Raw genomic sequence first — 26,150 nt, forward strand, 5'->3', positions numbered from 1 at the left:
CATTGGGATCATGCCCTGAGCTGAAGGCACATGCTCAACTGCTGAGCCATCCAGGCGTCCCTGGAGGTCTCTTTTATTATTTTTTTATTTTATTTATTATTTGTTATTATTATTTTAAAGTGTTTTTTTAAAATTATTTATTCATGCGAGACAGAGAGAGAGAGAGAGAGGGAGAGACATAGGCGGAGGAAGAAGCAGGCTTCATGCAGGAAGAGTGATGTGGGACTCGATCCCAGGCCCCCAGGGTCATGCCCTGAACCAAAGGCAGATGCTCAACAGCTGAGCCACCCAGGCGTCCCTTTTTTTCTTTAAAAGGGCCCCAAATGACATATCCTTCAAGTTTTATAGAACCTACATCTGTCTTTGGCCATCTGTGGCCACATGGATGTTATATTGGTAGCTCACAATCAACATTCTCAAACCAGCACCACCCCCTGCCCTGCCATAGTGCCTCTTAGCCTCTCTCCAGAACTGTAGTGGCACCAGCCCATTGTCAAACATATATCCTAGTCATCTCTGATGACCCTTTCTCCCTTAGTCAATACATCCAATCCTGGGCTTACAGTTCGAGTTCCTCAAAATATTTTATCATCATTTACTCCTCTTCAAACTGACTACCATTCCCCTAGTTCAGCCCCTGTTGGGATAGTTGCAGAGCCCTCTGCTGGTCTACTGGCTTGGATGCTACCTCATTGTCCCTCCTCAGATCTCCTATGCAGTGACTTTTCACTCCTAATCCCACATCTGACTATGTCACCCTCTCACTCACATTTTTTTTTTTTTTTTACACATTCCATCCTTCATCCAAATCCTTTAGTGGGATCTAAAAGGTCCTATGGATATTGCTTAACTCCACAGTATCATTTCTCTGATGCTTTCTCTAGCCCACAAAACCCATTTATGTTCCAAGAATACTGAATTAATTTTATCCATCAAACATGACTTATTATTTCTTCTCAGTGGACCAGAAATCTCTCCTCATGCATGTGTCTGCTTGGAAAACTCTTTATTCCTCAAGACTTAGTTTAGAACCTACCTCTGCCACAAAGCCTTGCCTGACCCCTCTGCCCTCCACTACACTCACGACTACTCCTAGTAACCACCATGCTCTGCACAGAGCAGTCTTTACTTATTACACCATAAGCATCTACAGCCTTTACCTATTACACTGTAAGCATCTGCTCCCCACCTACATTGGGAGACACATACCTGTTCACCTGTTGTCTTTGATCCTCATTGGTTGATGAATGAATTTCTCCTCTATACCCTATCCCCAGTTCCTGAGTTTCCAATAAAGATTAAGATAAGTTGACACATGTGCATTTAAAGTATGGATGCCAAAAGCTTAACCATGATTTCTCTTTCTGTCTCTTTTGTTGGAAGAATGAGGGTGGGGGCATGGAAGGTATATATGACAAATTTTTATTATAAAATTGTTTGAACATTTTACAAAAAAACACCTTCATAATTTGAAAAAATGCCTAACTCAGGAACAGCCATAATAGTTCCATGTTTTCAGGTGTAATTGAAAGATCTTAAAACTTCATGTCTTGCTTTCTTTCAACCACTTTACTTTCTGAATTATGCAAAGGGAGATCAGTACTCTCCTTTTGAGTAAAATTTTCAGCAATTTCTATGAATTTTATCCAGTAGCAAAAAGAGGCCTTGGCCTCTTTCATCCATCCATCCATCCATCCATCCATCCATCCATGCATCCATCCATTTTTGGGCTAGGTAATATACTCACATGGTTCAAACTTCAAAAGATATGAAAGTCTCCTTTTCTAACTCTGTGCCCCAGGTACTCCTCCTCCAGGCACATTGCTATTTGTTCCATCTTCCTCCAGGCTATTTTATGTATTTACAAGCAAAGGTTTCTTTCTTTTCTTTTTTTAAAGATTTATTTATTTATTTATTTATTTATTTATTTATTTATTTATGAGAGAGAGAGCGAGAGAGAGAGAGAGAGAGAGAGAGAGAGGCAGAGACACAGGAGGAGGGAGTAGCAGGCTCCATGCCGGGAGCCCGATGTGGGACTTGATCCCGGGACTCCAGGATCATGCCCTGGGCCAAAGGCAGGTGCTAAACTGCTGAGCCACCCAGGGATCCCTACAAGCAAATGTTTCTTAACTTTTTTAGCTGAAAAAATACTTCATAGTCAGCTTGGGCTGTCATAACAAAATAGCATAAACTGGATGGCTTACACAACAGAAATTTATTTCCTCACAGATCTGGAGGCTAGAAGTCTAAGATTAAGGTGCGGGCATGATGGGTTGTGGTGAGGCTTCTTGGCTTATAGATGGTACCTTCCTACTGTGTCCTCACAAGGTGGAGAGAGAGTGACCCAGCTCTCTAGTTTCTCTCCTAATAAGAGTACTTATCCCATAGTGAGGCCTTCACCCTCATGATCTCATTTATGAGATAACCAAATTATTGGGGTGCCTGGGTGACTCAGCCAGTTAAGCAGCTACCTTAGACTCAGGTCATGATCCCAAGGTCCTATCCAGGCCCTAGTTGGGCTTCCTTGCTCAGTGGACAGCCTGCTTTTCCCTCTCCTTCTGCTGCTCCCCTGCTTGCATTCTCTCTCTCTGTCAAATAAATAAATAAATAAAATCTTTAAAAAATAAATAAATAAACCAAATTACCTCCCAAATGCCTTATCTCCAAATACAATCACATTGAGGGGTGGGCCTTCAATATAGGAATTTAGGGTGGAGGGAGACATAATTCAGTCCACAGCAATATTTCTTTTTTTTTTTTTTTTTAAAGATTTTATTTATTCATGAGAGACACACACAGAGAAGCAGAAACATAGGCAGAGAGAGAAGCAGGCTCCCTGTGAGAAGCACGATGCAGAACTCTATCCCAGGACCTCAGGACCATGGCCTGAGCCAAAGGCAGATGCTCAACCACTAGCCACCCGGGTATCCTGCAATATTTATATCAAAAAAAAAAAAAAGAAAAAAAAAGCTTATATGCAGTGCCAACTGATCTTTTCCTTTTTTTCTAAATGGAATTCTCTGAAATATAAATATGCTACTTTTTGTAGCACATGCCTTTCCATCCTCTCTTCTTTCATTGTTTTTTCACAACTCCTGGAGAATAGTTCTAAAATAGTTCTGGGGCACTTGGGTGGCTCGGTCAGTTAAGCATGTGCCTTAGACTCAGGTCATGACCCCAGGGTGGAGGATCTCCCCCTATTGCCTGCTTCCTGCTCCACAAGAAGTCTGCCCCTTCTCCCAACTCACGCTTTCTCTATCTTCCTCTCTTTCGGTCTCAGATAAATAAATAAAATCTAAAGAAAAAAAAAATACTTCTCTTGTGCAGCCCCTTAGGACATTATTCAGGGCTCTTCAAGATTCTCATTCCAAACTCTCTTCCCTGCTTCACATCCCAGAGGCCCTGCAGCCTCCAATGGTCGCCTGCCTGTGGACTCCCTGTACCCTACAATTGGAGGCATCCTGAATTATTCAGATAGATTTTCAATGCTTACTGTTTGGAAGCCCCACTCCACAGTTCTTTCTCCAGTGTCTGTTTGAATTTGGTGATTTACCTCTCTCTGTTCTCATGTCACTTTATAGCATAAGTTACAACATAAGTACCATCATAAAATTCTAATCCTGTGTTCTCCCACCCCCAAGCCTAAGCAAGAATTGTATCTGATTAATTTTCTGTCCATAAAGTACTTTAGAGACCCTAAATTCAAGTTGGCCCAAAGAATTAATAAACTGAATTTGCTAAGATGCTAGGATGAATTTACAATAACCCCTTAAAGTTTAAAAACAAAGATAATTGAGTTAAAATGAAAAATCTAGCATCACAGCTATAGAAGCTTGTGATCTTCATGTTGAATGTAAAATGGATATAATGAATTATAAGCTGTTATTAGGTGCTATAAAATGAATGCCTTGTTGAGGCCTCCCAGAGAGAAATATCTACATGCACTCATTAAAATCAGTACCCTGAACTGACAGAGAACAGTCATCTTCCCTAGAGTACTTCTCTGGGGTAGTCAATTTTCATTTAAAATGTGAACTTGGGTGTTGAAAAGTAAGTTTTACAAGTTCTTAGGTTCAGGCAGAGATTTCACAACCACCTACCTCCAATGTGAACCCCAAGTGCTCTGTCACCTAGGAGCACAAAATTGTTAAGACCATGTGTTGGTACCACAAATGGTGCCAGATGACAGATGCTTCTCACTGTGTAAAAAAGGTACTAAACACTTACATGCATGTGATATACTAGCTCATTGTTTATCCTAATCTGGGTCTTTTTTTTTTTTTTTTTTGGTATATGGAACAGTTCAAGAATTTGTGCGTCATCTTTGCGCAGGGACCAACTTAATCTGTTTTGTTCCAATTTTAGCACATTGCTGTCCAAGCCAGCACCTAATCTGGCTCTTCTGACAGGTCTTTGTAGCGTTCATGGTAATCCATCCTTGTTCTACATTCCATTAAGAGCAGCCCTTATTAGGTGACTCTTATTGCCAGTTCTATTTTATTTTTTAAAGACTGAAAGAATGATGTTCAAGTGCAAACATCTCTCTTAAGGTTATTGTGGAGGGCAGTGAGAGAGAGAGAGAGAGAGAGAGAGTTTTTGATACTTAGTTATTTAAAGTATAATTTAGGTCTCCCCCCCCCCCAAAGACTTGTGAATTTTTGTGTTCTAAAAAACTAAAATTCTGTTGTGAAAATATTTAAAAATCTAAAAATGTAAAATTTTGTCTTTCATTTTTAAATACATGGAATTTTAAGTAAATGGAAACTTTAAAATTCTGAAAATAAAGTAAAAACAAAGCATATATGCGTGTGTGAAATGGATTCCTTTGGCCCAGCCGGAAAATCACCCACTTAGAAAAACACCATTTACGGTAGCTTTAAGTATTAGAAGTGAAAGTGATGGAATCTGAATGTCAAGGTAGCATCGCTTTTGTGATGAGAGAGCTGAGTGCAGTACGTTTTAATTGTGCCAATACTGAACAGGGAAGAACCCGACCCAGGGCCAACAGTAGATTTCCGACGACCAGAAGCAGTAGGACGACGCTCCCCAGCGATGAAAGAAAGCGCCTGCGCTGGGACTCAGTTGGCGCCCGCCCTCCTGCTTTTTCGCCAGCCGCCGTTTCCACCCTCTTTCGCGCTTCGGCCTCCCGGGAAGCCCAGCCCCGAGCGTCGCTGAGCTCCGATTGGCTCCTTTGAAAGTCTACGGGCTGCCTGATTGGCGGGCCCCCGGCCCTTTAGCGCGGTGAGTTTGAAACAGCTCGCGCTCCGCTTCAAAGCTGGCTCTGGGAAGTTGAGGCGAGAGCGACGCGGACGTGGAGGCGGCCGCTGCTTTCGCCGCGGGACAGTAAGGCGGGCGGCCTCGCTGAGGTCAGGGTCGTTCCTGCGGGGCGTCTGCGCCGCGGGGCCCGGCTCGGAGGCCGCGGCTGGTGGTGGGAGGCCGCGGGGGGCCGCGCGGGGCCGGGCCGGGCCGGGCCGGGCCTCCGGATCCTAGGCCGCGCCCTCGCTGGGGCCCCGGGGCCCGGCCCTCCGGGGAGGCTGGCGGGAGCCCCGACGCGGCGGGCGCGCTCCCGGGCGGGTGAGGCCGCCGGCCGGCTGAGGAGGCCGTCGGGGCGTGGCGCCGGCCGGACGACGCCGATTGCCGGGCTCCGGCCTGGGCCCCGCGCGCGCCGCCCTGCTCCCTGGCGTGGCCGGCCAGACCCCACCTGGGCCAGGTGCCCGCGTGGGAGCGCCGGCGGGCCCCGCTGGCCTGTGGGCCTCCCCGGGGTTCCCTGCGCCCGCGGCCCTGGCGCGCCCGGAGCTGTGGAGAGACCCGGCCAAGGACAGAACCAGAGGAGGAGGAAGCTCGGGGTGGCCCCTTGACTCTAAGCTGTTGTATGTGCTGTGCCATCGGCCCACAGGGAAGGCTCAGAAACGCCTCGAGAAAGCACATACGCGTGTGCTCAGTATTCCTGATCGGTCTTTGTTTAACACTAGAGCTCCCCATGTGCACGCCTGCTTGCTTGCTTCAAAGACCTGGAGGCCTCTGGGTAGGAGACGAAGCTGTGGTGTCGCGGTGCCGGGCCCCAGGGGCAGGGCCTCCAGAGGCTTTGTGAAGCCGCGTCCTCTCTGTGAGATTGTCACAGCAGCGACACGGAGAGCCGGCGAGGCCTAGGAAACCCAGCTTTGAAAGGCTTGCTCAGAGCGAGCTCGACAGTTGGATTGTTCGTCAGGCGTGTTAAATCTGGGCGTCGTAGAAGGGATGATTACCGTTCTGTAAAATTAAAAATGTCTAAGATGGGAACTCCTAGCCAGTGTAGTGCAACTTCGTTCATTTAAAAAGATTTTCTTGCTTCTACTTCTGGCATGATCCCGGAGACCAGTGCGAGCGTCGACTACCCAGTGACCTATGTACGTAATCTTATCAGGGATGAGTGTGTTAGAAAGTCAAGGTAATTCTACTCTGGGCTTCTGAAGTGAAGATTTCTTTGGCAAACTTCTCAGCTGAGGACGTCTTGAAGGTCTTGTCAGCCTCTCAACTGACGTTTAAGCAGTCTTGCTGATGGTGGTTGATTATTACGGCCACAGTAGCTCTATTTGTGTCATTAAAACTTTTTTCCTTTTGAATTTTCTTAGAAAAGGGGTACAAATTCAGTCAAATAACATTATTTGACTTACTTAACACAAATAACATTTGTGGAAATGGCTGGGTATAACTGGCAGAAATTGATGCTCCTTAGAAGTGTTACATAAAGAAACACACTTGTTTTTTTGTTTGGGAGGGATAGATAAGTTTGATACCTGAATTTGAGGGTTAATCTGATTGCAAGAAGCAAAGTACTACACTGGCTAAGATATACAAATCCAATGTTTTAAGAGCTAAAAAAGGTGGAAAAATCTTATTGCAAAGGTCCCTTCCCTTGTAAATGTTTTAACATAATTAGTATTTATGGGAAATTAATACTGCAGTAGACACTGGAAAATGCTTTATACTATCATTAAAAACTTAAAACCATCTTTTGAGTTAGTGGCATATGATCAAATTAATTTTTTCTCTCATTTTAGGATCCTACCGTATCTGTTGATTAACTATGGAAGATTATACCAAAATAGAGAAAATTGGAGAAGGTGAGTGGTTTTAATAATAAAAGAGTTAAAAAATGATTTGGTAATGCTCTAATATCTGGGACATGAAAACCTGTAAATATTTATTGAAATCCAATCTTTAAGGTGTCCTTCAGTGCTAATGTGCCTTGATTATATGTTCTTTACATGGTAACATATGCACAAAATGTTCAGATTTCAAGAAAATTGAAATTATTCTGATAGGATTCCCTGCCAACCCTCTCCCATCCCCCTAAAAATCTTATATTTTTTAAGTACTAAACACTTAAAGCAATATTTGTATTTTGAAAACACTATTGAGATCTTGTGTTATGTTTTGGTGGGGAGAGGTTAGGGAAGTAGAATTTTTTTTTTTTTTTTTTAAGATTTTTATTTATTTACTTGAGAGAGCACAAGCAGGGGGAGCTTCAGAGGGAGAGGGAAAAACTGGCTCCTTGCTGAATGAACAGGGAGTCCATGCGGGTCTGTATCCCAGAACTCTGGGATCAGGACCTGAGCTGAAGGCAGACGCTTAATCGACTGAGCCACCCAGATACGCCTAGGGCAGTAGAATTCTATTAAGTTTAATAGTGTACTTTTAATCATGTACAATTCTTTTTAAGTGCTTTTACCCAAACTTTCTAAACTAGTATAATAGACTATTAAACCAATTTATTTATTTATTTATTTATTTTTTAATTTTTATTTATTTATGATAGTCACACAGAGAGAGAGAGAGAGAGAGAGAGGCAGAGACATAGGCAGAGGGAGAAGCAGGCTCTATGCACCAGGAGCCCGATGTGGGATTCGATCCCTGGTCTCCAGGATCGCGCCCTGGGCCAAAGGCAGGCGCTAAACCGCTGCGCCACCCAGGGATCCCTATTAAACCAATTTAAATAAATTTTTTAATTTCCCTTGATTTAAATGACATGTCATGTATACCTGCTTAAGCAATTCTAAAACAACTTTTTTTTTTAAAGATTTTATTTATCCATTAGAGAGAGAGAGAGAGAGAAAGCAGGGGGAGGCTCAGAGGAAGAAGCAGGCTCTCCACAGAGCAGGAACTTGATATAGGGCTTGATCCCAGGACTCTGGGATTATGACTTGAGCTGAAGGCAGGCACTTAAACAACTGAGCTACCCAGGTGTCCCTAAAACCAGTAACTCTTGTATATGATCATTCCCCTCTGTAGTACTTTCATTGAAGTTTTTAAAGAATGTTTATATGGCACAAGTGGAAGGGTAAAAATCCCTTTACTTTTTTTTTTCCCCAAAAAGAATATATAAGTTTCTGTATAAGAGTTGGTATTAACGTTCTAAACTCTATAGGAACAAATGGTACACCTTTATGCAAAGCAATTTGCTATTAGAGTAATTTATGTAGGTCTGTTTGAGGGATATTTCCAATCAGTATATTTTTAGTGTGTTTCAAAACCGTATTTGTACAAGGAATACTACTAAAATCTAGGGGCGGAGTACTGGAAAGAATTTAGTAAGATAGTAATGAATAACTTTAGGTAGTGCACGGGTTAGAGATACATTCTTTTTCTTACCAATACTGTATTTTTTTAATCGCTTAAATACTTTCTTAAATCCTCTCAACTAAATTTTGTTTGAGTTGAGAATAAGTTTTGAATAACATATCTAATGTCTTCTACTTTGAGTTTTTCTTAATCCCCAGAGAATCAAATGAGTGGTGATTTTGTTTGTAACAAAAAGTTATTCTTAAAGTGTAAATGTGTTTTCCTTTAAAACTCTGGAACTCCTAACATGCAGGAGGCTACGTATTTGACTTTAGTTGAAATAGAAGCAGTAAAGAATATAATTTCAAATGTTGCCTCATTTCCTTGAGTTAAATGATTCCCATTCTACCATATGATGTCCTCTCAAATTCCCTGTAGAATTTTGGCCTCTGAGCTTCTGACAATTCTGAGCTTCTGGCTGTTCTTTCACATTGGAAAGCCACTCTGCTGCCTTCATTTTCATCTCATTGTTCTAGTCCAAGTGTATTTTGTAGTTCCCTATTTGTTACCCTTAACATCCTTTTTCTTTACTATACTGCAAGTAAGCTTTCTGAAGTTTGGGATTTTGTCTTGTTCACAACTGTTTGAACAGTGCTTGGCAGTAGTGTCTAGCACTATTGGAGATATTCAAATATTTGATAATAGCAGTATCTATTTTTCTATGTGTGTTTTTCTTTGTTTCTTTTTCTGGCTTGTATTGTCTGGACTACTCCAGTGCCTGGCTGTTTTGGATTATGTTGTGGTGGGCATTGTTTTTGAAAAAGTAAATTGTATCATAATACTTTCCCATGGTATTTTCTTTTGCTTTTTGCCAGATACTTAATCAAATTCTAGCACTAAAGTTTTGATATAAAAAGTTAAATTTCTTTCTCTCGACTTTGATTATTTCCAAACATACAGAGAAATTGAAAGATAAATTCAGTGAACTTGTAATACCTTTTGCCAAGATGTTAATTTTGTCACATTTACTTTATTATGTGTGTGTGTTTAGCATTTTTTCTTTTGAGTCACGTAAAGTAAGTTGTAGGGATATGCTTTATTTCTAAATACTTCTGTATGTACTTTCTGAAGAGTTAGCTAATGTTACGCATTCATATTTTTAAAGATTTTATTTATTTATTCATGAATGCAGAGAGAGAGGGGGGAGAGAGAGGCAGAGACAGAAACAGGCTCCATGCAGGAGGCCTGACATGGGACTCGATCTCAGGACCCCAGAATCACGCCCTGGGCCGAAGGCTGGCGCCAAACCTGCCACCTTAGTCTTTTTAAATTTAGAATAATCCTCTTGACTTTTCCACCTTGACACTTGAACTTTTTGACAACTTGATTCATGTCTTAAATACATCTAGACTTTTCTTGTTATCTAGAATTTTCAGTTATTACAAAGATGTTCTCTGGTTTCTTCTGAATTACAAAGATCTGAGTATTGTCACATTCTGTCATAAGAAAATGTTTTTTTGGATCATAGAGAGTAGCTATCTATATCCGTGATGTGGGACCTAACTTGGCCTTCATTCACTCACTAAACATTAAAGTTTTTGTGCTTATCATTTAGTCTCCATAACTTGATCATAACTAACATTTTTAAATTTAATAATATGTAGTCCATTTCAGAGTATATACTATGCATTTTCATAAATAATTTTTATTGCTTAACCATTAGAATCATTCTGCTTCGTTTAGAGCTTTGTATGTGTAGTTATAAGAGTAATGGTTCAGAGTCCGAAAGAAGAGGCAGAGCATTTGTGATGTCTAAATTGAATAAATACTAAGTGTTATCTATAAGTTAATTCTTCTGAGTAAATTTTAGGCCCAGATGAGATTGTACATTTGAAGGAGAGAGGAATACTAAGGGGAAGAATTAGTTCTGAATTTACCATTAACTGCTTATTAGACGACATCATGATGTATTTGCATGCAAATTACAAATCTTTTTGAGTTTGCTTTAACAGTGTGCCAGATAATTATGCTACTGACTTACCTACTTTTGTGTTTTATGATGCAAGTATAATTGATGTCCAAAAAATGGACAGACTTTAAATGAACAGAAGGTTACTTACTTTTAAGAATGGTTGTGAAGATCAATAAAATAGAGTTTTTAAAAAATCTGGTATAATTTTGGTTATCCAAAAGTCAAACTAAGGGGCACCTGGATGGTTCAGGTGGTGAAGTACCTACCTTTGCATCAGGTTCCCTGCTCGGTGGGGAGCCTGTTTCTCCCTCTCTCTCTCTGTCAAAGTTTTTTTAAAGAACAAAATAAAACAAAAGTCCTACTTAATCCAAATTTAATCAAAATAATGTAAAATGGCTTTTAGGTCAAATTAGGTCTTTAAAATCACACCAATATTTAGGAAGACAGACTATTGTATAGAATTTCTCTATTTAAAACAAAATTAGAATAAAATTTATATAACATCATCAAACTATCCTTAATATTCTAGTTAAGCCAGTAGATTATTTATTTATTTATTTTTAATAAATTTATTTTTTATTGGTGTTGAATTTGCCAACATACAGAATAGCACCCAGTGCTCATCCCGTCAAGTGCCCCCCTCAGTGCCCGCCACCCAGTCACCCCCACCCCCCTGCCCTCCTCCCCTTCCACCACCCCTAGTTCGTTTCCCAGAGTTAGGAGACTTCCATGTTCTTTCTCCCTTTCTGATATTTCCTACCCATTTCTTCTCCCTTCTCCTCTATTCCCTTTCACTATTATATTCCCCAAATGAATGAGACCATGTTTGTCCTTCTCCGATTGACTTACTTCACCCAGCATAATACCCTCCAGTTCCATCCACGTGGAAGCAAATGGTGGGTATTTGTCGTTTCTAATGGCTGAGTAATATTCCATTGTATACATAAACCACATCTTCTTTATCCATTCATCTTTCGATGGACACCGAGGCTCCTTCCACAGTTTGGGCCAGTAGATAATTTGATAGTAGTTCTTAGCCTTTTTCTAAATATTGCTACCTTTGAGGAAACTGATAAAAGCTACAGAATAGATTTCCTTAGAAAAGTGCACTCTAATCACTTTTGAAGTTATACTGATGTTCTAGAAAAATAGGTCATTCAAAATTTTATGTAAAGTCAAAGGGTTCAAGATCTCCTATTTTCTAACCTCAGTTTAAAGATTTTGTTTAAGATTTTTTTTATTTTTTAAGTAAGCTCCGTGCCCAACATGGGGTTTAACCTCATGACCCTGCAAGGTCATGCTCTACCTATAGAGTCAGCAAGGCATCCTTCCAACTTCAGTTTAAAAAGCATTTACCTGGGAACTGAATGGATTCTGTATATGAACTTTTTAAGCTAACTAGTCTATCTCCCTTAATGTTGGCACTTCTGTTCTTGGTATCCACCAGCCTCCTGCCCAAGATCCTTATATTGACATTGTTGCTCATTATCTGAAGCTTTTATATCAGAATCTCTGTTCTTGTTAACTTCCAAATGGGTGTGAGGCTTTTGTACTGTATAGTCGATATTTTGAACTTTAATAGATTTAATAAATATTTAGTAAAATGTTTTAGCCCCACTCTTTTCTAGATGAGGATTATTGACTATTTGAAATGCATAAAGCACTCTACACAGTTTTCTGAAAGTCACAGTGCCTCTGGTTAATAATTTCTCAGCCCAAATCTTTACTATTTGACGCTGCTTTATTGTTGGATGGGGTACTTGAGAAGAGAATAATTCCAATCTGCAAAGGATTCATTTTCTTCTCTACAATGTGCTGGGAAATTATTGGTTATTTAAATTTAAGGGAAAATTGTAACAACTACATGAATTTTATTTCTAAACTATAGACACGATAGGTTGTAGTTGCCCTCAATTTCCTTTTCGAAGTGATGAGGGTATAATTATGACTAAGATATTTCCTATCTGGTCACAGAGACATTTCTATAATATGACACTTTATGGGATTCAGTCATTTTTTTAAAATCTTAGTTTGTGGAGGGTGTCATATAGTAGACATTTACTTTGTCTATTTCAGGTACCTATGGAGTTGTGTATAAGGGTAGACACAAAACTACAGGTCAAGTGGTAGCCATGAAGAAAATCAGACTAGAAAGTGAAGAGGAAGGGGTTCCTAGTACTGCAATTCGGGAAATTTCTCTATTAAAAGAACTTCGTCATCCAAATATAGTCAGGTATGGTATATCTGAATTTAAACCATTTTCCGCATACCAGTTCAAATGTGAATGTCAATGTGGAAATTTTTACATTTGCTTAATATCTGGTCTAACTTTGCTGAGCGGAATAGGAGCCTACTATTTTCGTTAATTGAAAAGGTCAGACATAGGAAGATTAGGCTTAAAGCAGGAGCAGGGTCAGAGGAGTGTGATGATAAGAGATTAGTATTGGGGGCTGGAAAATCAAGGTAAACTGGCCAAGGGAGAAAAGGAAATACTTAATACTTTCTTGTAGGCCTTTATCACCTGTACTGATCTGAGCTCTGGTCCTTGAAGACCCCCAATCAGATTCCTAAGACGGGTAGCTAGGTCAGATGAAAAAGAACAGTGTTGGACTGGTGTTTGGGGGTTTGTTTCCTAGTAGTCCAAGTTAAGGTTTAATTACATTTTTGTGGGACTGGAGATAGCTACTATTAAGGGTTCCTAGTAAGTTTTAAATTTTAAAATTTTTATAATTCACTGAAAAGCTCTGAGCAACAAGTAATTACCCTAGAAATTTTTGTTTTTTAAGAAATTTTCTTTTGAAATATAAGTGGTTTGGTAGCACCTTCAGCATAATAAACTTAATTTTCAGGTGCTGCCCTGAGTATCCTTTCTCAAATTCTAGTTTAGTACTAAGGTTTTCACTACTAGGAAAGCTACCCATCTTTTCTTTGCCAAAACAGTATGTATTTTTTGTTACAGAAAATTTCTTAACAGCCCTACTTTTTGTGATAGCCACTGCTAAATTTATGGATGTTTTATTTTGTAAGAGGTCAAAAGTATTTGGTAGATTTTTTTTTTTTTCCACAAAATTATTTTATTCTCCAGTCTTCAGGATGTGCTTATGCAAGATTCCAGGTTATATCTCATCTTTGAATTCCTTTCCATGGATCTCAAGAAATACTTAGATTCCATCCCTCCTGGTCAGTTCATGGATTCTTCACTTGTTAAGGTAATAAGCTTACTTAATTTTATTAGTATTTATCCACTGTAAGTGTCTACTGTATAGAAGTTCTGTATTTTGGGGACATATGCTTGGAAAGAGTGTAACTTCAGTTAAATTATAAATGTAATTTTTTAAAAAGCATTGAACTCTAAAAGTAGAAGTCTTAACTGCCAAACCACTCCTCAGATAGGTAGCCATTATTAGTTTTTTAGTAGTCTTACAGATACTTGTGTGTCCTTTGAGTATACACACACAGTTTTACAAAACAGCCCCTTTTTTTTGTGAGACATTCACCATAGAGGTTTTGCCTGTCTATCAGTGTTTGGTCTGTTTATTTATTTTTAAAGATTTTATTTATTTGAGAGTGAGCATGAGCAGGGGGGAGGGGCAGAGGGAAAGGGGGAAAGCAGACTCCCCACTGAGCAGGGAGCCCAAGGTGGGCTGATCCCAGGACCCTGAAAGCACATGATCTGAGCCCTTTGCCAAAGGCAGATGCTTAACTGAGTGAGCCACCCAGGCACCCCTGGATCTGATTATTTAAACCAATTCCATACTGATAGACATTGAAGTTGTTTTCCAGCTGGTGATTCATGCTGTCATGAATCATGCTGCAGCAAATCCTTACGTTTATTTATCTTTTGCAACTTTATAGAATAAATTTTTTTAAAGTATTTACTTATTTATTTTTTTGAGACAGAGTACCAGGGAATGTGCAAAAGTGGTGGGAAGTAGCAGAGGGAAAGGGGAAGCCGACTCCATTTTGCACAAGGAGCCAGATTTGGGGCTCAGTCTCAGGACCCTGAGATCAGGACCTGAGCTGACACCAAGAGCAGAATGCTTAACCGACTAAGCCATCCAGGCGCCTCTAGAATACATTCTTATAACTTGAATCAGTGGGTTGGAGATGTATTTAAGTAATCTCTACACACCCAGTGTGGGACTCAAACTCAAAACCCCAAGATCAAGAGTTGTACTCTCTTCTAACTGAGCCAGCCAGGTGCCCCAGCCTATACGTGGTCTTCACTGACATTTCTATTAGGGTATTTTTTCACTGGTCTCTAAGGTCCTTTCTGCTAACACATTGATAATATTCCCTTTATTCCTTTATATATGCCATTAATAATTTTTATAATATATTTAATCTTGTACATGACTTTTGGACTTTAAGCTTATATGTCTTAAGTCTCGCTCAAAGATCATGTATATTAGAACATATCTTTCTAGTAAGTTGCCACACCTCCTTTTTTGTTTTTTTGTGTGTGTGGATGGATCAAAGGTTTATTTATTTTTTATTTTTTAAAGATTTATTTATTTGAGAGAGAGTTTGTGGGGAGCAGGGGGCAGAGGGACAGAGAAGGACACTAAGGACACTCCCCACTGAGTGTAGAGCCCAATGTGGGGCTTGATCTCATGACCCTGAGGTCTTGACCGGCCAAAATGAAAAGTTGGATACTTAACCAACTGAGCCATCTAGGTGCCCCTCAAAGGTTTATTTTGGTATAGGAATTAGGGGTCTTGATTTTTTTTTTCCCCCATAGGGCTAGCCATTTGTTCTAACTTTATAAGTCAATACGGTTACTATGTATACTTCATATTTCTGTAATACCTGGTTGCTTCAAATGATAATTACATTGTTTTGGCAACACTTGTACAATATTTTTTCTCTGAGCTAATCGCATATTATGATAATTGTCTCTATTTAAATATATAATCATAATATTCTGTTTGTCTTTTTTTTGGAATCATGACCAGTACTACCAAAGAGAAAATTAATATGTAATGATAAGGAATAGAAATGGACCAACCTTATTCAAAATAAAAATAGAGTTGCTATAAGCATATATACAAAAGTTTAAAAAACTATTTGTATAGACCTTATGAGTTAAGAATTGGGGACAAAAAAATAGTAGAAGACTAAATGAGTTCAGATGGATGTGTCCATAAGGAAAATATCTTTGTCTCAAGTGTACAAACAGGATGCTGTATATCAATTCGCTTCCCACTCCCAAATGCTGCTTGTCAGTCTCAAAAACCTGAAAACTTTTGTGTTAAATTATTTCCCTGCATTATAATTTCTTAGATCTTTGAAATAAACTCACCAAGATTATTTAGAAAATCACTATGTGGGACATTTAAGTTTCTAACTTACTTTCTTCTTCCAGAGTTATTTGTACCAAATCCTACAAGGGATTGTGTTTTGCCACTCCAGAAGAGTTCTGCACAGAGACTTAAAACCTCAAAATCTATTGATTGATGACAAAGGGACAATTAAATTGGCTGATTTTGGCCTTGCCAGAGCTTTTGGAATACCTATTAGAGTATACACACATGAGGTATGTAGAATAGTGTTTTGTGATGGCTGGTTTATTTTCTGTATTTGTTCATTAAGTCAAGCAAGAATCCATGAGAAAGATTTCCATCCTGCCAGCATGAATTTATTGCCTTTCAGCTCCGAACTCACCCTTCATTGCATGGAATGTGAACATCTTACTGGTACCTTTAAATATTCTTTGCCAGCTGGTGTGATGGCAGTAGAAGGTGCTAGAGAGGCACTTGCAGGAAGGAAAGGATTTTCCTTGCTACAGTTCTAAGAGTTATTTCTTATTAGTGTCTTTTTCTAACCCTCTGTTATTTAATAATTCTTTTTAGTAAACTTTCCCCATGCAAATCATTGCATGTGGTTTCTGTCTTCTGATTGAATCCTTTCTGGTATACAATCAAATTGGCTAAAGGTTTTGTTGCTTAAGGGTTACTGTTTCAGATACGTTTAGAAGCTACTAAATATAATCAAGTTTTGTCAGTGTTCTACAGAGGACTTGGCATTTCATTTGTTACTTCCAGAGCCAAAGGGAGTGTTGACTTATATAGTAAGGGACTGCTGGAAGACGGTTTTCTGTGTCATTGTCTATCCCTGGGCCCAAAGACTGTCTCAAATCAGAACTTATAACAGTGCTCATTTGGTTAGATGTCTTGGCTTCTTTTTATCATTTTTTCCCATGGCTATATAAAAAAAGTAAAGATTATTTGGTTCCTATTGGCTTAAGCAGATGCTACTGATCTCATTAAGTTAGAGATATTTTTTCCAGCCTGATAAATTATGGATACTAAAATAGTAGATCAGCTCTAGACCACTAATAAACTACTATTTGACTTAACTCATGTTTTTAGCATGTAAGCAGTATACATACATGCAGTGCAGTGTCATGCCCAAATCAATCATCAGTGACTTTTTTTCTAAGTGAATGCTTATTTGACTATTTTGATTCTTGCACTGTAATGATTTGAAAAGCTAGAAAAGGGCTGATATGCTTTTATGTTTTTTTAATTCCCTTGTGACTAGGACTTACAAATGAAATATTTGTCTTCCATTTATTTTGTGTATAGTTAATTGACTTTCAAACAATATTATCAGAGGCAATCATGGAACTTTTTAAAGGACAGCCATACTGAAATATAAATATTAATATTTATATTTAGTAGTTCAATGCACTGCATTTATTCATTGTAAAAATTTGCTTTGTAACAGGTAGTAACACTGTGGTATAGATCTCCAGAAGTATTGTTGGGGTCAGCTCGCTACTCAACTCCAGTTGACATTTGGAGTATAGGTACCATATTTGCAGAGTTAGCAACTAAGAAACCACTTTTCCATGGGGATTCAGAAATCGATCAACTCTTCAGAATTTTCAGGTATTTTTGTCTTATATTTAAGCTTTTAAGAACTTTCAAATGAAATAATAATGAAGGCAATGTGTATGTAATACTAAGATTATATTTATGCTTTAGCTAATATTTTTTTGTTTTGCTATGGCCTTTTAGAGCTTTGGGCACCCCCAATAATGAAGTGTGGCCAGAAGTGGAATCTTTACAGGACTATAAGAATACATTTCCCAAGTGGAAACCAGGAAGCCTGGCATCCCATGTTAAAAACTTGGATGAAAATGGCTTGGATCTGCTCTCAGTAAGGAGACCCTTTATACTGACTTCAACAGTATTGATTCTGAATGTACCTGGGAAATAGAAAACTAATATACATTGAGCTAGGCACATAACTATTATGCCTCTTATGTTTAGTGTATTACTGGCTCCATTTTAGATACCAAGAAACACTAGTGGTTTTGAGAGGTTTTAGCCTTAGTTGTTGTTTCATTTTTTTTAATCTTTTAGGTAGCTATAGATACTCTGAAGGAGAGGCCAGGGTTAATACACCTTTACTTTTAAGTAGCTGGTTTGTAGTAGCCTTCCTTTATAACTATTTGTCTCAGTGTTTACTACTTTATAGTTTATCTGAGACATAGGTGTTTTCATTATTGCTTGATATTTTTATTTATTTTTTTTAAGATTTTATCTGTTTATTCATGTGAGATCCAGAGAGAGACAGAGACATAGGCTGAGGGAGAAGCAGGCTCCATGCAGGGAGCCCGATGTGGGACTAGATCCTGGGACTCCAGGCTCATGCCCTGGGCCGAAGGCAGGTGCTAAACCACTAAGCCACCCAGGCATCCCTATTGCTTGATATTTTTAGTTGTTAAACCCTTTTACTGCATGAACTCTCATTTCCCACTTTGTGCCTCATTTCTACATCAGAAAGGTTAGAAGGATTAATGTAATTCTTAAAAAAAAATTTTCCCCTTTACTAACTTGTCGTTCCCAACTCATAGTTGTTTTCTTTAAAAACAAGACAAAAAAATCTATTAGGATAAAAAATTGTCCTAGGCCTGCTTTAAGAAAATAGTTGTAGAACAACGTTTAAATATTGAGCTTTTTAGACAGAACTAATTTTTATGAATCTCAGTGAATATAATTACAGGGAAAAAATAAGGTTTGGGTAGGTTTCTTTTTTTTTCTTTTTTTTTTTTTTTTTTTTGGGTAGGTTTCTAAACAAAAAATAATTTCTGTATTATCCTGTAAATCTTCTAATTGGTCTTTGGGCTCCTTTCAGCATTTATAAATCATTATGCCACCAAATTCAGCTTGGATTTCCAAATGGCTTGCAGTGAAGTCCGAAGTCCTTTATCTGTCATTCAGATGTTTATATATTGATATTGTTGATTTGACTTAGAGGGTCTTCCATATCCTGAGCTGAATCTGTCTTTTTCACATCTGTAATTCTTGAACACAGAGAATTTCACTTCAGTCAATGAAACAAAAACCAAATACTGTGAATCATGGTTCCTTAGTCTAGCTAATCTTGACCTCTTTGACTGGATCATGATTTGATATTAGGGGCTGTCCTGTACATTGTAAGATATTTTAACAGCATCCCAGTCCTTTGCCCCATAGATAACAGGAACATATTCCTCTCCATTGTATCAACCCAAAATGTCTCCAGACACTGCCAGATGTTCCCTGGTAGGCAGAAACCCACCCAGATGAACCACTGCTGTAAATCATCAGACTTTGTTTCAGAGTTAAACTCCTTAACTATATAAGAACTTGAGCAAGTTATTTAACATCTGAGTCTCAGTGTCCTCGTTGTAAAATGGGACCAGTACATAGCTTTTGTTGTGAGGATTAAGGAACATAGTATGTCTGCCAAGCACTTAATATAGTCCTTGATACATGATAAGAGTTCAAAAGGTTACTAGAGGGTAAAAGTATATCTAGTCCGCTTATTGATTTGGTTTTCTTTAAGATAAAATGTAAAATCAATATTAAGCTTTATGTAGTCTTTTCTGGTGATGTGTAAATTAAAACTTTAATACTAGATTGTCTGACCATAATTTAGTGACTCATTTTAATTGTGTTTATAACACATTGTGCTCTTGTTCTGTTTTTATTTGGAACTTGCTGGAAGCTACATTAGAAACCACTATAGTTAATTGCCACCATTTCAAGAATGTTATAAATAACTCTAATGGCCATTTAATTCTCAAAGTAAATATAATTAACTAGATATCTTTCTAAAATTTATGTCCTGGTTTTAAAGCTATTTCTGAATGCTTGTGTCTTAAAGCATAATTTGTAACAAAAAGAGGTTATTGAGATATCTATATTTTAAAAAATAGGTTATCTGGAGCTAGAGGGTGAAGTATGGCGAATGAGGCATTTATGTGGTTGGTATTGAACTAATGGAAATGCTTCTGTAGTAGTTTTTTATTAAAAGTATTATGGGTTATTGGTAGAAAAATTAAGGATTTATGGAGTTTTTTTTAATGGTTCATTTCTTAAATAAATAACTTTTTTTTCTTTTTATCTTTCCCCTTCAGAAAATGTTAGTCTATGATCCTGCCAAACGAATTTCTGGCAAAATGGCATTGAATCATCCATATTTTAATGATTTGGACAATCAGATTAAGAAGATGTAGCTTTCTGACAGTTTCCATGTATCAAGAACAGATAGTTACATTTTTACTGTTAACTTTGTCTATTTTTGTTTGTGTATTTTTCTTTGTTGTAAACTTAAGCTATACTTCATCTTCTGATTTCAAAAGTGTAACTTAAAAATGTAAATATTGTTCTATATGAATTTAAATATAATAATTCTGTATATGTTTATAGATCTCACTGTAACAACTGTTTGTTACCATAATAAAACTATAAATCTAGTATTGATGTCAGGAATTTAAAAAATTTTGAGTTAGCTTAAATCATATCAAATCTTAGAGATTGGTTTAGGAAAATGTGCTAATTTCAAAAGTTCATAAAGCTTTGAAGTCTTTTGATGCTCTGTGTTTAAATTTTGTCAGTTGCTTGCTTTGGAGGGGTAACTGTACACCTGCCTAAAGATAAGTATTTTTCTGCTGGTATTTCAATTTGTGACCTAATGTTTAAGCATTCAGAATGAGAAAACTATCCAGATTTGAGAAATGATGCTAAATTTATAGAGGTTTTCAGTAACTTATAAAACTAACATTAGAGCATGCCAAAGTTTGTGAAGTTTTACAGTCAGAGATCAAGGGCTGCTCACAGCAGGGAAGAACATTTAGAAAATTTATGAACTAGCCTATTTTTAGGTAGGTTTTGAAAGCTATTTGTCTAAGTGAATTCTTTTGCCTTGGCCAGAGGTAATAACTAGAAAAAAGAGTTGCTCATCTTGGCTTCCAAGTCTGACTTGAAATCTGTTTGTAAATTTTGACATAATTTTTGCCTTTTATCAGCCTTAGAAGATTCTAATTTACAAGTATTTAGCTAAAATCACTAGCCTTAAAATTGTTAAATTAATAGTCCTGCTTATTGTGATTCCTATCTATAAGGAGCCTAATTTAAATTACTTGTTATAGCCAAGAGAAATGTCTATGGGAAGTTTTATCCTTCCTAGTGTACATCTATCTGTTATCTAACCATAACCCTCTTTTTATCCTGGTTACCTATGGCTGGAATGGGCATTCCTGTGTTGTTGGTTGCATAGGTAATGTGTGATCAACCTAATCTACATTGTCTTGGAATTTTTGCACTCTAGGAGAAAGTGTGGGTTATTTTCTTTGGTAATGGGATTTGTAAGATGAGAAATTTGTTGGCCTTGTTCTAGGTCCTTTGGTAGAAGCCAGCCTGCTATTATTAAGAGAATGCAGAACCTAGAAATGGAAGTTGTTTGGGGTCACAATGTAAAGAGTTCAGATTTCATGGTGGGAATTTGGTAAATGAAAGGTCACACAGAAGATTTCATTGAGATGGTGAAATGACATATCTACAGACTTGAATATTCTTACCTATAAAGCGGAATGTTGGATTGGTTCTGTTTTTCAAATTGTGGATTGCAGTGGCTCAGGACCCTCCTCATCCTCTCCCTTCCCCGTCTCCAAAGAAGACTGGAAACTCCATGTATCCTCTAGAATAATTTCTTGGTACTTCTGTTTCAGTAATGTATAGATACATGAGAGTTACAAATGTTTAAGGCTTTCTGGATTTGGTAGAAATTGTATGCAGCCTCACGGTGATTGCTCCATGGAGTCTAATTTGAAAAGTCAGAAAGGCCTCAATTTAGAGCCTACCTTGTGGACCAGGGAAATGAGATGGTAGAGCTGATCAACTGCTGTAATGAGTGTCCTACTTATTTGTGGAGTCCTTATCTCAGCTTCAGTGGCTGAGTGAAAAGTTACTGAATTCGGTCCCCCCTCATCTTGTGCATATTTTTAAATTGGCTTGTGCTATGGTGCTTGGGAGTAATTTTAAAATGGAACGTGTCTCTGGGCCAGTAGCTCTTAAATATTTTGTACGCTCAAAACACCTGAGACTAATTCTAACATTTCTGAGCAATTCTGAAGTTGAAAATTGGGAAATGTATCCTAGGAAACTATTTTTTCAGAAGTTCGCCAAGCTGATGCTGATGCATCCAGTTATCTGTTGGTGATGTTTAACAACTTTGGACCTACGTCTAGTATTGTCTTAAAATTTCATGGCATCAGGTAGTATCTTTAACTTGTTCTATTTCTGTTTCAGTCTGTATCCTTTAGTGAGGGGAGATGGCTATATATTTTGTCACCAATGTAAGACTTTCATATACACTTGAGTATAGCACTGTGACAATTGTCCTATGTTAGCATTGTCCCTAGTCTATACAGGAGTTTTGTTTTTTTTTTTTTTTTTTTTTTTTTTAAGTTTAAATATAAAAGCAGTAATGATACAAAGGTTAACACATAATGTATAATCTTGACTATATAGCATATGTAGATGTAATGTTCTGAAAAAAATAGTATTTTAGAATTGAGTTAATAAAATGGCCTAATAAAAGGTCCTTTGGGGACTTAGATTAACAGGCTTAAATAATTTCTAATCAGCAAAATAGCTCTTAACTGGAAAACTTGGATGGAACAAACTTTTTTTTACATCAGTGTGTTTAGCAAACTGCTTTATAATCGGTCAACTGCAGTCCCATCTCTCTAAGTAATTGGCACATTCACAGGGGTCAGTGGGGCTCCTAGGACCATAGAGTCATTTTGCATGTGGATGGAACAGAGACACTTAGGAATGAGTGTGAAGAGTCATTTAAATAGGTTTGGGACAAAATGGGTAGAGTATTGAATGACTAAGAAAAAGGAAAGGATGGAGGGATAAAAAGTAAAAGACCTTGAAGGGGAGGGATTTCTGACTTAAAAGTAGCATCTAATAGAAGGTAGAGGTGGGGTAGCAATGGTATTGGCAAGCATTGTCGTTTTAGTTCGTTCAGTGAAGTTTAACGATGTGTTTGAAAACAAAGGTAGATATTTTCAGTCCTGTGCCTTAGTGTAAATTTCAAGTTTCTAAGATACCTCAAAAACTCCAGAAGAGGAGGGGGAGCCTGGGTAGCTCAGTTGTTTAAGCATCTGCCTTCGGCTCAGGTTGTGATCTCAGGGTCCTGGGATCCAGCCCAGCGTCGGGCTCCCTGCTCAGTGGGCAGTCTGCTTCCTCCCTCCATTTGCCCCCGTCCCTGCTCATGTTCTCCCTCAAATAAAATCTTTTGAAAAAACTTCAGAAGAAATGTATTGTGAGTTATGCACTTGGTTGTTGAAGAGGAGAAAAGGTCTCACAATATGCTGAATGTCTGCTTTTCCAATTTGCATTAGGAACTCCTGGAGAGCTAGTTAAAACATTTCTGGTCTATGCCCAGCTTCCTGTAGGTTCTATGTGGCAGGGAATATGCTTTCTTAACAAGTTCCCAGGTGATGATGCTGATGGTCCAGGGACCAGAGTTTGAGAATCACTAATGAGTAGTTCTCAGAATTCCAGAGAACTGAAGAGAAGCTCAGCTATTTGGCCAACATGTTGGGTTTGTTAGGGGGAAGTACAGGAGGTGCAGGAGAAATGGGCCTAAAGTCAGAGATACATTTAAAGGTCAAACTGGAATTTCAACCTAAACCTTCCATTGTTATTGTTGAGGAAAGTGAAGGTGTGATGTAAAGGTTCAAGGCTTTAGAACCAGAGAGGTTAGGGCTTGGCTCCAGTTCTGTCATTTCTGTCTGTGACCTTGTATAAGTTACTCAATGTATGTGAGCTGGTTTCCTCATTTATACAGTGGAAGTAATAGAACTTATTGTTTATATAAATACATGTAATGTTTATATAAATAGAGAAAGAGGATTGTAGGATTGTTGTCAGAGTTCGTTTTGCCAGGCATCCTGCATATATAGGACATGTCCATTTTTGCCAGGATTCCCTAAATATCCTTTTTTCAATATATTACAAAAAATTGAGCAGTTAGTGCTATTTTTCTGCTATAGTAATTGGTGCTTAAATCCATTAAATAGCAACACTAGATGGGGGAAAGAGTATAGATAAGGTTCCTAGAACAAGGTAATTTCATTGCACGCTTAGTTTTTCTCGTTGTCTCTTAAAGCACTTCTTTTACTTTGTCCTTCACTAAAGTTGTAAGTCCAGTGAGGGCGGGGACCATGTCTTGTTCTTTCATCCTCCCAGCCCTTGGTCTAGTACCTCAAGCATTTAAGTTTGCCCCGTGGTAGTGGCACCTCACTTTCAGTAACAGTTGAATCTGAGTTGTGAGCAGCCACTTGGTTTAAGTGTCTATCCTCTGTTTTTATAGCAACTTTATAAGGGAACAGGCATTCGTTTTACAGATGATGAAACTAAGATTTGTAGGATCTTAGTTAACCTAGGTAACTAAGGTAACCTCCCAAGGATCCCAAGGCTAGTAAATGCCAGAGCAAGGAAGGATCTGGGCTTTTGCTTCTAACTCTGGTCTTTCCATGGCATCATGTTGGTTCTTAAGATAAATTCATAAAGTTTCTAGTAGTTAAAGCTTAAGTGTATCAAGTTTCAAAAACTTAAGAAGAAAGAACTGAAGAATGCAGGCAAAGAACTAAAGCCAAGGCAGTTCAGATGCCAAGGAACACCAAGCTCAGTGTTGTCAAAACCAACATGACAGGCCTACAGGTCTCTTAGCACCAAAGCTCCTGACACATTATCAGAAACCTCCACCTCAAGGTTGAAAGGACCAAGGTCACCAAAGTAAGAACAGTTTTTAGACTAGTCCATTTCCTATCCCATTTTAGGTAGCAATATCCCTTTCTCCTGGGGGAAGCCCGCTACTGCATGCAGTCTTTTTGGGCTTCTTAATTCTGGCTCTCCACTCCTCGTTGCTAAGGATGACTGAGATTGGATCAGTCACAGTATACCACAACCCAGCAGCAGTGATTGGTTCAAGAGGACCTAAACAAGACCCATCAGGGTTCTTTTTGTTACAGAAATCTTGAGAGAATGAAGTCCTCTTTCTACTGATATTGTTAACCTGAGAACATGACTACCACCCTAACTGGAGCTGCCTGAGCTGAGAAAGTAATAGATTCCTGGAGCCGTATAATGTCCCTGGTTCTGGTCCTGAGGCCCTGGTTCCTGCAGTGCTGCTTTAAAATTGTATAAGCTACTCAGTATTCCTGGTAGGTGTAGGGATTGTGGGTTTTGTTTTGTTTTAGCTTAATCTAGTTTGAGTTGGGGTTCTGTTTAAACCTCAAGAGTCCTGACTAATTCAGCTGTCAGTATTAAGACAATTGGATGAATAAGTTTAAGTGAGCCCTTAATTTAAGCACCCTTGTAGTTATAAATTCTTACACAATTAAGTATCTTCCTTCTTTGAAAGCTCTTTCTCATAATCATAGTTTTCACTGTAGCTTCTAGTACTGGTTGTGTAGAATGGTACTGATAAAAATGTATGCCCATTGACCTTTCAAAGAACCTAAAAACTTTGGGGGAAATGTTTGTATTATGGATACTTATTCTATCAGGAGTAGAAATCTGTAAAATCCACTTTTCTGCAGGCAATTTCTTTTCCTCGAGATAGGATTTCACAACCATGCTCTACTTCTCTGTTAAGAAAACAGTGCAATAAAAGAGTAGAATGTATTTGGAAAATTTATTTGCTAATGAGTATTAGTTCTTTATATTTGCAAAGAACTTTATCGTAATTAAGTAGCATACGTTATTTCAGTAGACAGAAGCTTCCTATACTATAAAAGTGTCTTGAACTATAAAACCACAAGAATAATTATACCATAACACATTCTTTATAATACAGAAAGAAAAGATACACTTCCCAGCTGAACATAGCCATTTGTCTCAGTGGTTCTGGTATTATGACAAACATATTTATGTGCAAGAAAATATAAATGTGTTCTTCATGAAGTGTGTTCACTGCTTCAAGGATCCAAATGGGAAGCAGAGCATTTGCTCCATCTTAAATCTTGCTAGAATTTGAACATAGTTTTAGAAGTGCTTTTTGGCTTATTTGAAATACTTCTCATGCACAAGCACTAATGGAAAACGGCTCAGAACATAAAAAGATTGCAAATTTCCAGGTGAACACAGAATGTTTTTTTGACCCATCAACATCAATTTGAAGCCCCATGAACTGGATGACAAATGTAATGTGAATTATATGTTGGGAACTCTTAATTAGCCATGCTTCTAGAAGGTCATAGCAGGTTGGATAACCTTAAAGAACAAATGTCACCTTTCTTGCCCCAGATTTTGGCATTTGCTGTGTGACCCACCCACTTAGCAAT

The 26,150-nt window shown here is 38.3% G+C and overlaps 1 protein-coding gene and 1 pseudogene across 3 annotated transcripts; one reads left to right on the plus strand and one right to left on the minus strand.

Annotated features, from left to right (window-relative positions):
- Positions 1-4,287: 4,287 nt before the first annotated feature.
- On the minus strand, positions 4,288-4,387 carry LOC119871694 (annotated as a pseudogene).
- Positions 4,388-5,156: 769 nt separating this feature from the next.
- Positions 5,157-25,504, plus strand: CDK1 (cyclin dependent kinase 1). 3 transcript variants are annotated; one of them, XM_038534009.1, is made up of 8 exons: positions 5,157-5,241; positions 7,041-7,103; positions 12,590-12,746; positions 13,599-13,722; positions 15,879-16,049; positions 17,243-17,406; positions 17,536-17,677; positions 19,926-25,504. In XM_038534009.1, the coding sequence occupies exons 2-8, from the start codon at positions 7,067-7,069 to the stop codon at positions 20,022-20,024; spliced, it is 894 nt and encodes a 297-aa protein (XP_038389937.1). In that variant the 5' UTR covers positions 5,157-5,241; positions 7,041-7,066; the 3' UTR covers positions 20,025-25,504. The 3 variants fall into 3 exon arrangements, with proteins under 3 accessions (XP_038389937.1, XP_038389935.1, XP_038389936.1); XM_038534007.1 differs by having other exon boundaries at positions 5,227-5,366; XM_038534008.1 differs by lacking the exon at positions 5,157-5,241 and adding an exon at positions 5,744-6,386.
- The last annotated feature ends 646 nt before the right edge of the window (positions 25,505-26,150 follow it).

This window comes from Canis lupus, chromosome 4, assembly GCF_011100685.1.
Source record: "Canis lupus familiaris isolate Mischka breed German Shepherd chromosome 4, alternate assembly UU_Cfam_GSD_1.0, whole genome shotgun sequence".
NCBI classification, from domain to species: Eukaryota; Metazoa; Chordata; class Mammalia; order Carnivora; family Canidae; genus Canis; species Canis lupus.